General features: G+C 39.6%; 1 protein-coding gene across 1 annotated transcript in view; it reads right to left on the bottom strand.

Moving 5' to 3' along the window:
* The window catches only part of oprl1 (opiate receptor-like 1), a 54,957-nt gene that overhangs the window by 2,054 nt on the left and 38,611 nt on the right, over positions 1 to 14,292 (bottom strand). Inside the window, exons 2-4 of the mRNA XM_076091433.1 lie at positions 14,016 to 14,103; positions 11,690 to 11,872; positions 10,537 to 10,627 (exon numbers count right to left, since the gene is read on the bottom strand). Coding sequence (XP_075947548.1) covers positions 10,537 to 10,627; positions 11,690 to 11,872; positions 14,016 to 14,103 — 362 coding nt within the window. The remainder of the gene's footprint in view (positions 1 to 10,536; positions 10,628 to 11,689; positions 11,873 to 14,015; positions 14,104 to 14,292) is intronic.

Genomic DNA, 14,292 nt, shown 5'->3' with positions numbered 1-14,292 from the left:
AACTTGAAAATCTGCCATTTGGAACTTATAAGCATTAAAGCATTGAACTGCCTCCAGCAGCAAATTAATACTGTCTTCCTTAGTGAGCCACGTGTAATGAGACAAAGAAAAAAACATCTCACGTACATACTTATTTTCTGACAATCCACTCGTCAAAGAAAAAAAAAATGGTCCAAACAACTATATATTACATTTTAGACATGTTCTGGTTCTGAGATATCCGCCGCTAGACACATTTTGTGTTTCACCTCTGAAGTGAGCGCAGGTAAAAGAAACGTTTTTTTTTCCCTGAGGTTGTTTGCAAGGCCAAGAAATCAATTACCAACAACACTTTAAGCAATGAGGCTTTTAAGTGTAGCAGGGTGTTGAGAACTCTTCAACCACTCTCTGTGCGTCTTCTAGTTACTGTGATTATAATAATTATCCTGCACTAAGAAGTGTGTCTTAAATTAATTTTACAATCCCTCATGAGCACAACTTCCAATAAATCATTGTCCCACTTGAAGCGATGCTTTAAAACGATAATCTTACCATATCTACAATTAGCTGTGATGGTTTCCATATTTTGAAGTAAATTCAGAGCATATCTATTAATGAGGGATTACCTCCACAAGGCTCTTAACATGGCGACAGCTGAGCCGGCAGCGAGCCATTAATCGTGCTAGCAGTTGATCGTGCTAGCAGTTGATCGTGCTAACAGCGGTGAATGTGTAAACAATGTTAATAGTGCTGACACAGCCAACAGAGTTCATAAGTGAAAACCACAGGGTGGCTGTTACGCGTCTGCTAGGATGCTGTTGGTCGCGACAGCGTTAGCAGCGGGTGTGCACGCACTGTTGGACCAGCTACGTAAACAAAGCACGGAGAAACTTGGATTACAACACACACAGACAGAAAGTGATTCTCTGCTCAGGATGTCATTACTATATCTTATATATTTGTTTGCTGCGACGATATTAATGCTCGAAATTTGGAATGCTCTGAATTTGGAATTTAGCACCTTTAATCAACTAATTAATCAATAAATTAAATGGTATTTTTGTCTTATTTTCCCCCCCACCAAAGACACAAGTAACTTCTTATACTTATGATATAGTGGCTCTGGCTATAAAAGAAACATAAATGCAGTATCGTGTTTTGAGTTAAATCCTTGAACTGTGTTTGCACCGGTAAGATAACAGGATGTACCTACATACACCGCAGAATAGACTGCATAAATACTGGAGGGAGCTAGATCAAACAAATAGGAATAGGGACTGTTGAAAGAAAAAGTTGATCTATTATTCCAATTGGTGGATGCTTTTATCCGCTGCATCTCGCAGGGCCATGAGTGTGCATGATTTATAGTGTGTGGGTGTTCCCAGTAAAAATGGAAGCCGTAGCCTCCACTCCATTACTGCCACGTTCCAGCCATTGATCAAAAGCACAGTAAAAGGCTGTGTGAAAGGACAGGAACAGTAATAACTTGCAAGGCAGTGAAGTTTATGTGTTTTATAAAAATGGCTATAAATCGCTATCTGATCTTAAACCTAAAGGAAAGCAGCACCAACAAATATAATAATGGTATTCCTCATGGAGGGTCAGAGGGCATGCCGACATAAATAGTATAAAAGAAAAGCAAAGTTGCCGCTCCATTTTTAATCCATTCAACAGTTTTGTTTTCTGGTGTTGTTTCTACAAGGGGATGCTAACGTGACCAGATCCTCTTCTTATTTCTACCTTCATTTCATCTTCCCCTTCTCATCAGTCTTGATCTTCAGGAAACTGCTTACTCTTTGTCTCTTTCCCTCCATTCGTCAGACTTTGCTGACATTTCTGAGAGCAAACCTTGTCGACATTTTGATTTATTCTCTCTAACTTCATTCTCATTCTGCTCAGAGACAGGCTGACAGCTTGTCAGTATACTGATACACACCACAACATGTAGACCTGAATAACTACAGATTCAGCTTCTAAACAGCTACATCATGAGCATAAAAACTTTACAAGGGACTTTTAAAAAGGGACAGGACTAAAGAAATACTTGACCAAATTAAGAGATAAACCATGTTGACTAAGAGTAATGACTAAAAGTTGACCAAAATGTTTTGCTGACTAAAACTGGACTAAAACTAGGAAGCATTCTTGTCAAAAGACGAAGACTTAGACTGAATCTAAAATAGCTGCAAAATGAACACTGCTTGAAACGTAATTGAGAATGTAGTTCAGCTGTGTGAAAGCATCATTCTGTAGGAGAAAGGATTTTACAGACAGTTTCCACCTCAATGAAACTTGAAATCCCAGCCAACCAGTGGGAGTAACTTACTCGGCAAATTTGTGTGATTCAAATAGATCTGTGCAGATAACGCCTCACTAAACGCGATTAAAATAGACTTGAAGCATTAAAACACCGGGGTTACTATGGATTGACAAATTGATTAAAATAGGTGCGTAATTGTTCATGTTGCATGTGGGGACGTCTAAAATGCTTCCAAAAGCGCCTCCTTTAAGGATTGGCTATAAGTCATTAGTATTCATCCTCTGGGGACCATGAATGTCTGTACAAAATGTCATGTCAATGTAAGTCATTTGATTCTAACAAGTATTGCCATGAAGCCAGTATTTCTGGCATCAATTTGGGCTCTGGTAATATACGATGGGCAATTGTGATGGGATACCAGTTTTCCATTGCTCATAAGTCGAAGCTGCACAATACAACTACTGTCACATATTTCCTGGGCTACATAGCACTGTGGCTCTGTTCTCAGACAGGTATTTGAAGTGAACTGTTCTTATTTTCTTCTCTTGCCCCTCTCCTCCCCCTGCTTTTAAGAGAAAAGGACATCCTATGTTGCCATTATTTAGGCCTAGAGCAATGGTAACTGAAGTTGTTTTTCAGACAAGAGATAAAATAAGTTTTTCCAGTGCCAAATAAAAAAAAAAAGGCCAAGGACAGACATATATAGAAAGTGCATTTGTATAAGCTGTGTTCTCAGGCATGTACAAAATGAGCCTGAAGCCAGTTGTTTATACGTGAACCTATCACATATGAAGTGTATCTCTGTGGCTTCCAGCTGTGTCAGCTTCTTAAGCTCCTGGTTGACAAATGGCTCCGACAGTTGCTAAGCTGGGCTTATACATGAGCCATGTTTGCTCTTGTTGACCTGCTCTTGCATGCAGACCTTGCAGCTCTAGATGGTTCTTTACAGACACTTCCCTGTTGCTTATTGTCTCGACTCAAAGATGTTCAGTACAACCACAGCTTTCATAAAGATACATTGAAGACATGTTTATGTCACCTGGACTGGAATTTGCTCCACAACATCAGCTCTCTATGACTGTTAGCTCTGTGTTCATTTCACAGTTCTCGTGTTTGTGAGAGGAAGAAGAGTTTTGAGCCTTCTCAATGTGTGTATTCTGAGTTAGTGTGTGTGTGTGTGTGTGTGTGTGTGTCCTTGGGCAATACAGCACTTGTCATAAAAAGTTTTATCAGGTTGTGTAAGCAACAGAGGGGGCACATAGCAGACACACACACGCACACATTCCAAATGGTATTTCTCAGTTACAGTTCTCTTCCATCACTTTACCTTGTTGATAAAGTTATCTCTGCACTTGATAATAATGAATTTGCTTGCAGTATTTTCATAGACCTTTCAAAAGCCTTTGATACAGTAAACAATGATATTTTATTGGAAAAGTTGCAGAAATGAAAAAGGAATTTGACTCCAACGCGAAAACCGGAGTCAAATTCCTTGTATACATGGCCAATAAAGCTGAGTCTGATAAATATTGTTACAATAATATTACATACAAATGGTTAAAAAATGATGTCTCCAAAAGAAGACAGTTTGTTTGTGTTAAGGGTTGTTATTCCAACAAAGCCAGACTAATATGTGGGGTTCCACAGGGGTCCATTATTATTTCTCTTTTTGTTGAGCAACCTTGGTACTAACAGAACATTATACATTATGTGCTTTGCTAGTCTCTATTGAAAAGAAAACAACGTTTTAAAGATGGTTAAAAGGTGTGGCTGAGGGAATATTAAAAGCGGCACTCAATACCCTGACTATGTGGAGGATGTGTTTATTCCACTCACAAAACTGAAAACAAATTGTCTGATGATAAGAGTTCATTTGCTGGGTGCAGTAGACCTCACCATCAGATGAAAAGAAACAACATCAACAAGGTTAACCTCGTCTGTTCAAAGCTTACTTTACCAATAGAGTCACATTACATTGGTGTCACAATCTTTACATTGTATACAGTCACATCTTAAGTTAGCTTATGGTAGCAAAACACTGGCTAACTAAAGAATAGCTAATGCTACATCAAGAAGAGTTGGCCTAATGTCAGCTCGCCAACGTCAGCAAGGTTCAGTTCCTTTCAAAGATGATAATGATAATATTTCTTTAGATGTACAGGAAGTCAAACACCCCGATGGGTAAAAGTCCACGTCCATGCTGTGGGCTTCTTGAAGGTATATTGTCTGATACCCAAAATCAAATACACACTGCGGCACCAGGCTTAACGAAACCATATAGCCGGCGTTGCCATGCCTCTTTTTGTACAGTACGGGGCGCGGGACTTTGGATCTATCAATTGACCATTTAAAGCTATATGTTCGAGGGAGCTCTGGAATAATTCGAGCAGCAACACAGGCACGCATTTGATGTAATCAAGGTGAACACAGTGGACATCTGTGTGTAATGACACTGCGTTCTGGTGTGGCTTATCTCCATTCAAAGGTGTTGATAAGGCAGATTTAATAACACATGTGTCTTGCTGCCTTCAGATAGCTGCATGCATTTAATGAACTGAGCAGGAGTTTAGGGTGCAGAGTAATAGTGTTGGAAATTACCACAGTGCACACTTTTATGAATATGACTGGATGTTACTGGATATCTGATAGTTAAACAGCTCATCAATGAACCTGTGATTGTGCCTATGAAGGAAACAGCTGATGCCAATCAGCTAATACAAGCTGCACGCTATGCTCCATGTGACATCTAATTCAAAGCAAGGAATATCAGTCGATCTGTATAGCCTTCTCATGTCTCAAGAGCAATTTATCTGATCAACTTCACACTTGGCAGGTATATTGCTCAGGACCCAAGGGAGGGCTGCAATTTCTCCAGATGGTGGCGCTATAAGTTTAGGTCTGTCACAACGTCGCTTGCTCTGTGCGCCGCTAGTTGTACTACGTTACTAGCTCTGACTGAATGCAAACACGTCGGCATCAAACCTATCTGTCGTTTGCAGAAACGTACAATTCCAATCTTTTTCCTGGTTGCTGGGCTGGAAATTGGATTACAAGTTTAAAATGTAAACAAAACCAAACCCACTGTGTGCTGAAGCAGAACCAATACTTTTCAAACCAAGCGCTATGTAGCTACTCAAACAGTGTAAATTATGTGTGCCTCAAAACTGCAGCACACATTTCTGTGCTGCCAGGAAACACACTTTGACACATTCCCTACAAGTCTTTTGGATGGATTAGTAAGAGCATCTATTAGTGACAGCAGGGTGGCTGCTGATTATAGCCTCCTTCCTGCCACCATGTCCTTGGGCAAGGCTTTTGACCCCAATTACTGAGAGCGGCATGCCGTGACTCTCCCTGCAGCTGTCAGGTTATGAAGCTGCTCTGTTTGTTTAAATGGCGACAGGAAGAGATGAAAAGAGGAATATAAGTGGATTGTTTTGTACAGCTAGTAGTCACAATGACGATAAACAAACAGCTACAGGACAAGACCAACACTTTGTTATATACATAAGAAGCAGAGAAGAGGAAAGATGGGAAGGAAAAATAAATTAGGTGATAGAGGAGCAACACATGGATAAGAAGAATGGAGAGAGTATGCAAGAGGAGAGTTGTGGCAAAAAGAAGAGGATAACAGAGAGAATGAAAGATAATACAACAAGGGAGGAGAATGAGATATGAATGAAAATAATGTGATGACACATGGATTCAAATGAAATGATAGATATGAGAATGAGAATAAAAGGAAAGTAGTGACAGAAGAGACACTAGAGAGACTGATATGAGAACGACATGATGAGTTGAGAATAGAATACAAATGAAATGAAGGGGATGGAATAAGATGAGAAAGAAATGCCAAAGATGAATGCAATTAAAATGAAATTGACTTGATGAGATTGTAACGAAGCGGATACAACTGAAATGGATGAGCTGAGAATTAAATGAGGGAGAAATGATTTAGATGAGAATGGAATTGAGATGATAATGGCAGTCATAAGATCACAGAGATCAGCATGAGATGAATTTGATTACGTTAAGATGTAAATTAAAATAAGGTAAAGAGAATAAAATACAAAGGAACAAATAAGAGATGAATGAGATAAAACAGGAGATGCATGAAGCAAACCGGAGAGCAGAGAAATAGCTCAGCTGTCGAGTAGACTAATAAAAATGATTATAGGATTAGGCTGTAGCTGCAGGCTGAGACTGGATCAATATCTAACCACTGGGCCTCTTATTCCCCTGCTAGCTGCAGCATATTACTCGGTTTAACTGCAAAATAGCCCTGATTATACCGTGCCATGTGTGGGCATGTGGAAAATCACTGTCTGTTTAAGTTAGTGATTTTCTTTATGTTTAAGAATAATATAAATATTAATAGCATTATTGTTGTTTTTCCCCTCTTTGTGCCAAACCATTTCATCTTCTAATCAGTCAGCATTTATTTTCTATGTGTAATAATTCTCAACAAACAGATTAGTATTACACAGAAAGTATAAATTAGTATTAGGAGACAGCTTTAAGCTAAAATGGCTTCTTAAGGATGGAGTTAAACGAGCTTACTAACTGGGGAACAGTAATTGCTGCTGGAGGTTCTCAGGCCCGGATCAGGATCAAAAGGGAAATACATTCACGGACAAGCAAGACCCTGTCCATGCAAACCTTTAAAATCCAGCTGCATGATCAATTCTGAAATTGACAGGCAGGCAGTGAAGAGCCGAACGGTGTGGAATACCAAGATGACCTCTCTTGGAGCATGTTAGAAATCAGTGTTTCTGGACTAGCTGCAATTAGAAGCAGGCAGCAACCTCCTGTTATGAAAAGTGAAACCAATGTGGATGTGCCTTCAACTTGCATTCTTTCTGATGGCCAGCAGGAGACGGCTGCTTGCAAGAAGTCAGACGGTATAGAAGTCTATGAGAGAATGTCCCTACTTCTCACTTGATAGATTACCTCAGTTAAAACTGTAAACATGATCTCATCTATATATGATCTCAATTGTTCGTTTCAAGTCCTCTTCAATGCAGCAAGATGTTTATTCAGTAAATTACGGTCCCATTTAGAGTAAAATAGTCACTTCAGGGTGTGGCTACCTTGTGAACAACGTGAGGCTACCACTGCAGTGTTCGGTCTGGGGGTTGTCTGTGTTTTCGCCTAACAACTTTAACCCTTTCACAGTGTGTTTTCAGTTGCTTAAATTGAGCCTGGTGGAAATAAAAGCATTCGTGACCTTTTATGAAATATAGGTTTGTTTACCCTGCACTGCAGCAAGATTATGACAATGTCAGGAGTTCACATGAAAATAACGGAATCGCTTATCACACAAAAGTCTATCTTGTCAGGCTTCAGGTAATGCGTTTGTGTCCTGTCAGCCAACGCACTGACCAATCGGTGCCCAGGGAGGAGCTAGTGGCAGCTAGGTGTGAGAAGAGAGAAGAGACAGAGAGACGAATGTTCGTTTCAAATAACAGTGACGACTCCTGAAGAGGTTAGCGTAGATGCTGCAAGTTATAACACAACTGGAAAGTATTTCTTTATTGAAAGAATAGCAAAGAACTGCACTAAAGGCTTTTTTATTGCTCTTCTTCTGATTCGCTTCGGTAATAGTTTGATTGACAGATGGTTCATAAGATCACCTGCCCCGTATTTATTTTTAAACTCCTGCCCTTTTTTAAATAGTTTCTAATGACAGCTTCTAAATAAATTCAAACTATACTCGACTTCTAGATGTATTTGACCTTCAAGATGTAAAACGTTATCTTTTGGCCAATAAAACCAAAAAATAAACTACACTTGTGTATATATATAATATAATGCTTTATGATTTCTTAAGAATTTCAACAATTGTAATATAAATTAGAACATTAAATTCATCCTCCCCTTTCTAACTTCCCTCTGGGCCCTCTGTCATAACACAAATGAGTAATTCAGCTCAACAGGCAGTGTGTTAAAGTGGGCAGGATTTCTACTGTTCCAAAACAGAATAGAGGCCAGAAATGCAGTTTAACGAGCCATAAATCTCAGCAGAGACTTCGAGCTACTAGCAGGCCTATCAATTAACAGCCCTGACAATTAACAGCTGACCGCATATTTGTTCACTTTCTACTTTGGCTTTTTATACACCCTACTGCCCCTTTAAGGTCATTTGAAATTCTTTGTGCACCTGTTACCATATAAACTGAGCAGAATCATTTGAATTGTTTGGCCTTTTTAGGAGAAGAGCTGCCATCTGTGAGCTGTAAACTCCAACAGCTAGTGTGTCATGACATCCCCGGCTGCCAGCACGATCAGATCACACACAAGCACACAAATGTTCATCATCACTCTCACACAACCCTATAAGGCAAGTGCCCTGCTTTGAAGCACACACACACACACACACACACACACACACACACACACACACACACACACACACACACACACACACACACACACACACACACACACACAGAGAGCTTATCATGTGAATAGAAGAAGAACCCAGCTGGATCCTCTCAGCAGAAACTGATAAGCAGCTATAAGAGGAGAAATGAAATGAGTCTATTTCAAACTGAGAATGAAGCTACAGTTATCCATCAGGTGTTATCGGGTATCAAATCGGGTATCAAAGAGACTGAGATACACAACCTAACCAAAACATGTTTTTTTGGCATTGTACAGTAAATATACATTTCATAAATATGTCTCATATCATGAGCCTCTTAAGCTTGCAGAAACACACAATGTCACATGGTTGTGAAACGATTAAGGCAACAAATCAACTTGTTTTGTGTTCAAATAATAATGCATCAACCGTAAGTAACAACCATAACAATGTAACAAGTGTAAAAAAATAACAACCAAAGATTATTACGTTGCAGGGACAGCAGTCTCCTGTGAAAGTCCTGTTTGTTTGACTCCTCCCACCAGCCATTAGTGGACTTTCTCGCGCGGTATACTCGTTAGAATACCACATAACTTTCAATAACGCTCGCTCAATATAGTCACTTGTTCTGCACTTCACTCATAATACTACATAACTGGCTCTGACCGAATGCAAAAACATTCAACAGATTTGCAGAAACATGCAAAGACAACATTCTTTTCTGGTGAGAGTCAAACTTTGCAACAGTTACAAACTTATATAAACGTAGGTATTTGGTAAGAATGCAGCAGAAAGTTGCAGCAGCTTTTCGTTAGTTCAAAGGCAGTTTTAATGCATGAAACATGTATCAGTGTCCATTATACAAATGTTCATTGTGCCTTTATTCAGACATGGCAAGACATTTATAGAAGTAGCCTCAATGCTTGCAGAATATTTGGCACCTGGTACATGGAGAGGACAGTGAGTTGAATAGTATGGAAGCAATAACTGTCGTAATTGCGAGGGACACTTGGCCTCATTGTAAATCCACGAATCAATTTTCTCATCAATTTCAACATTTATTAGACAGAGACTATCTGCTGGCTGTTATATGATGTCTGTCTGTGCATAAGCATAAAATGACATAACATTAATTTTGCTGATGTGCGATAATCATTAATGAGAGTTTTAAATATGGTGAAGGAGCACTTTCTGATGATTATTGTGATTGTACAAAACCACTACTACCTCTTATGCCCTACGCCATTAGGAGAATATAAATTGTGATGTATTCCTTACAGTGGTGTTAGAAGGCAAGGTTTTCTACCTTCACTACATTTAATCTCCAATGTCATCAAGCTTTTAATAATCAAAACACAACAGCTAATGGCTCATGCTGTTATCTCATTGGCCTGTCAACGTCACCTCTGCCGAATGTTTCAATGAAAGAGATCAAGAGTTGGAAATCTCTTTTTAGTTTGGTAGAAATAAATGTGCACCTGCTGTGTGAAAGTTCATAACAGGAAGCACCATGTGGAGTATCATTTGTCACATGGCAGGGACACGGTTTGAAATGTCTGCACTTTATTTGATAGGAAAGAGGCATCGCGCAACAATGTGTGTTGAGCCTATTAGCCAGATACTGTGCGATAAAAGCTATAAAAACTGGGACAACACTTGTAAATGGGTTCACTAACATCACACCTTCCGAAACAATCTCTTGAAATACAACTTGGATATATATGCAGAAACTGTGTTGCACTGGGCTTTTTTTTTTGCATATTAATTATACATTAAAATGAACACAATCGCAGAACAAATACATGTAAGGTACAGTTTGTAAGGTGATATATGGCTGTTTGTTTCAAATGCACATGTGGTGAAGGTGCATGTGTGTGTGTGTGTGTGTGTGTGTGTGTGTGTGTATTTGTGTTTATAACTATAAATTACTTACTGTTATGCTCTTGTTCCTCCTCGACATTTCCCAGGACCATGGCCGGTACGCCAAAGGCTGAAGCCAACACCCACACACAGATATTCACCACCTTGGGACAAGATAACATGATGGTGATGTTCACTTGAGCTTAAACATTTTAGAGGTAGTATTTTTTTTTCTTTCTTACTTTACTGAGCAATTAAAAACACTGTTCAAATGCACATCAGTGAGCAATCACAACACTATCATAGCAGGAAAAGCTCAGTTATAACTTTAATTATTCTAACAATTTCTCTGTTACACTCGGATATTCCAGTAAGCCAGGAGAGTTAGCCAGCATACACAATACCAGTACCCTCTAACTGGTAACCCTCAATGGAATGCTTCTATGTTTGAGTTTGATTCCACAAAATGTTCCACCAGGAGTAAGGATGGAACGCTTTACCAATTTAGCATTGTACACCTATTACACTGTCAGACTCGTGATGAACAAGAACAACCTGGCCTTCATTTTCCACAATTCACACAGGCCTCTGACTGTTGTAGCTATGATGTAGAGTAAGTAGAGATGAGGAGCAGACTACAGTGGTCTGGTAAGCTAACTTCTGTTTAACTCAACACCTCATTTTCAAGCTTGTGTTCTGCACAAAGCTCCCAAAAAAGGGCCAGGCTTTAAAACCAATCTTTTTAGTGGCCAAACCGTGGAATCAGAATAGCAGGGTCCATCACGTGATACCATTGGACCCACAATGAAATGGCATACACTTTCTTTTTTTCATATCCTCATATACATAGATATCCACACAGAATACAGTTCATGGCAATATATAGAAGTATAAATAGACCACAAACTTGTGGGTCATGTAACTCCAGATTTAGTCTTTATTTACCATAATTACTGCAAAAAAATCAATTGTTTCATGTGCAGTAAATGCACGAGACAATGCTATATTGAAAATGTGCTTACTGGTGACTAGTACACATGCAATATAAAAAAAAACTGACAGGCCCTGTATCTGTTTATCTTTTTTTCAGTTTCCCATCATGACAACAGCACACACAGAGTCAGGTTAAAGGATTGGTATGATGATGTGACTGAAATCTGACCGGCCATCAGCAGTCATTTCAGGGACAATAAGGATATCGCACGTTGAAATGAAAACGGTTTTACCTTGGCCTTGTGAGGAGTCCTCATGTCCAGCGCTTTGACAGGGTGGCAGACTGCCACGTACCTATCCATACTCATCACTGTCAGGGTGAAGGTGCTGGTGAACATGTTGTAGTAGTCGATAGACACCACCGCCTTACACAGAGCGTTCCCGAATGGCCAGAAGCCCAGGAACACATCGGTTCCCTGGAAATATCAAAGAATGAAGATATGAATACAGCTTAAAGCTAGAACAACTCCTCTGTAATATGACTTTGGACAGTTAGCAGTTTTCGATATACAGTCAGGGCCATAAGTATTTGGACTGTGACACAACTATTCTAATTTTGCCTCTTTACATGACTCCAATGGATTTGAAATTAAGCAGTCAATATGTGACTTTCAGCTTTAATTCAATGGATATAACAAAACAATATCACAATAACCATTTAGGAATTACAGCCATTTTTACACAGCCCCCCACATTTTCAGAGGCTCAAAAGTAATCGGGCAAACTAAAATAATTGTGAAATAATATAATCATTATTTTTAACACTTTGAGGACAATCCTTTGCAGTCAATGATTGCCTGAAGTCTGGCACCCATAGACATCACCAGACGCTGAGTTTCCTCCCTTGAGATGCTTTGCCAGACCTTTTATTGCAGCCTTCTTCAGCTGCTGCCTGTTTGTGGGTCTTTCTGCCATCAGTTTTATTTTAATTAAGTGAAAGGCATGCTCACTTGGGTTGAGATCAGGTGACTGACTTGGCCATTGAAGAATATTCCATTCCTTTGCCTTGAGAAGCTCTTGGGTTGTTTTCACAGTATGTTTTGGGTCATAATCCATCTGCACTGTGAAGCGCCGTCCAATCAGTTTTGCAGCATTATGCTGAATCTGAGCAGATAGTTTAGCCCCAAACCCTCATCCTGCTACTTCTATCAGCTGTGACATCACCAATAAACACCAGTGAACCAGTTCCATTGGCAGCCATACAGGCCTATGCCATAGCACTGCCTCCACCATGTTAGACAGATGATGTGGTTTGCTTCGGATCATGAGCCGTTCCTTTCCTTCTCCACACTTTTCTTTTCCCATCATTCTGGTAAAAGTGAATCTTGGTTTCATCTGTCCAAAGAATCTTTTTCCAAAACTGGTCAGGCTTGTTCAGATGTTTTCTGGCAAAGTCTAATTGAACCGTTACCAGTGGTTTTCACCTTGTTGTAAACTCTCTGTATTTAGATTCATGAAGGCGTCTCTTAATTGTAGACTTCGATAATGGCACGCCTACCTCCTCCAGAGTGTTCTTGACTTAGGAAGAAGTTATGAAGGTTATATATTCTGCAACCATCCACTTAAGATGTCTTCCGTGGTCTTCTGGGCCTTTTGGTGTTGGTGAGCTTGCCAGTGCATTCCTTCTCTTTAAGAGTGTCCCAAACTGTTTAATTGGCCAATCCTAATGTTTCTGCTATCTGACTGAATTTTCAGACTAATAATGGCCTCCTTCACTTGCATTGACACCTTTTTGGTCCGCATGCTGAGAGTTCCAAGGACCAGCTACCAAATGCAAATTAAACATTTTGAATCAACTCCAGACCTATTATCTGCATCATTTGTCATGAAATAGTGACAGAACAGGCCACACCTGTCTATGAAGCCGTTTGTCAGATAATTCTGTAATTACTTTCAAGCCTCTGGAAATGTGGGGGGCTGTGTAAAAATGGCTGTAATTCCTAAACGGTTATTGTGATTTTTTTTTTGTTATATCCATTAAATTAAAGCTGAAAGTCTACACTTCAACCAGATATTGACTGGTTAATTTCAGATTTACCAAACAACATACTGACCAGTGACACTGCTTGACAAGGTACAAAGCAATGAATCCCTCAAATGATGATGATGTTTTCATATAAATCATAGAACAATTTGTGTGCATGTTACTATGTAAAAATTATGGAGTACAGTACGCTAACCTAATCTCACTGGAGGAAAAGTCGCATTCGGAAATCTTGCATGAGAGAGAGTGAGAATGTGCACGAAAGACTTTGTTGTCTTGGAGTACAGACAGTGTAGCTTAGCATCATCTAAAATACATTCTATGTTGTGGCTGAGGGCTAACCCCCTCTTGAGATTTGAGAAAGAGACTTCTCTTTGAGCAAGACACACAATAATAAACAGGATCAAGCGACTTAGACACAAAAATGTAAAAAAATGGGTCCAGGTTGAAAATTACAGACGTTAACTTTAATGCCATTTTAAGATTAGGCAAAAATAATAGTTCAGGAAACAGTGTAAAAAGTTAAGGGCGATACACATATTACACAAGTATTTAAAAGTAGCAGTAAGTCATACCTGGAAAGGTAAAGTAGCCAGGAACAAAGAGTCAGCCAGAGCCAGGTTAAAAATGTAGATGTTAGTGGCCGTTTTCATCTTTGTGTATCTGAGGAGAGAGAAAGCACAGCAACACAGAAGTTCAGTCAAATGACGAAGCTTGAGCACGGCAGCTCACTTCACTGTAGGTCACACACACATTTAACACCTTAATCAAGAGTCTGCAGCCAAGTCCAGCCTGCTTGACAGACAGAGACATCTGTGGGGCGGCAGGTGCTTAGTACCATTAGATTACACA

This window comes from Anarhichas minor, unplaced genomic scaffold, assembly GCF_050575085.1.
Source record: "Anarhichas minor isolate MPS153535 unplaced genomic scaffold, ASM5057508v1 ptg000003l, whole genome shotgun sequence".
NCBI classification, from domain to species: domain Eukaryota; kingdom Metazoa; phylum Chordata; class Actinopteri; order Perciformes; family Anarhichadidae; genus Anarhichas; species Anarhichas minor.
Note: the sequence above shows the minus strand (reverse complement) of the source record. Positions and strands in the feature narration are given on the sequence as shown.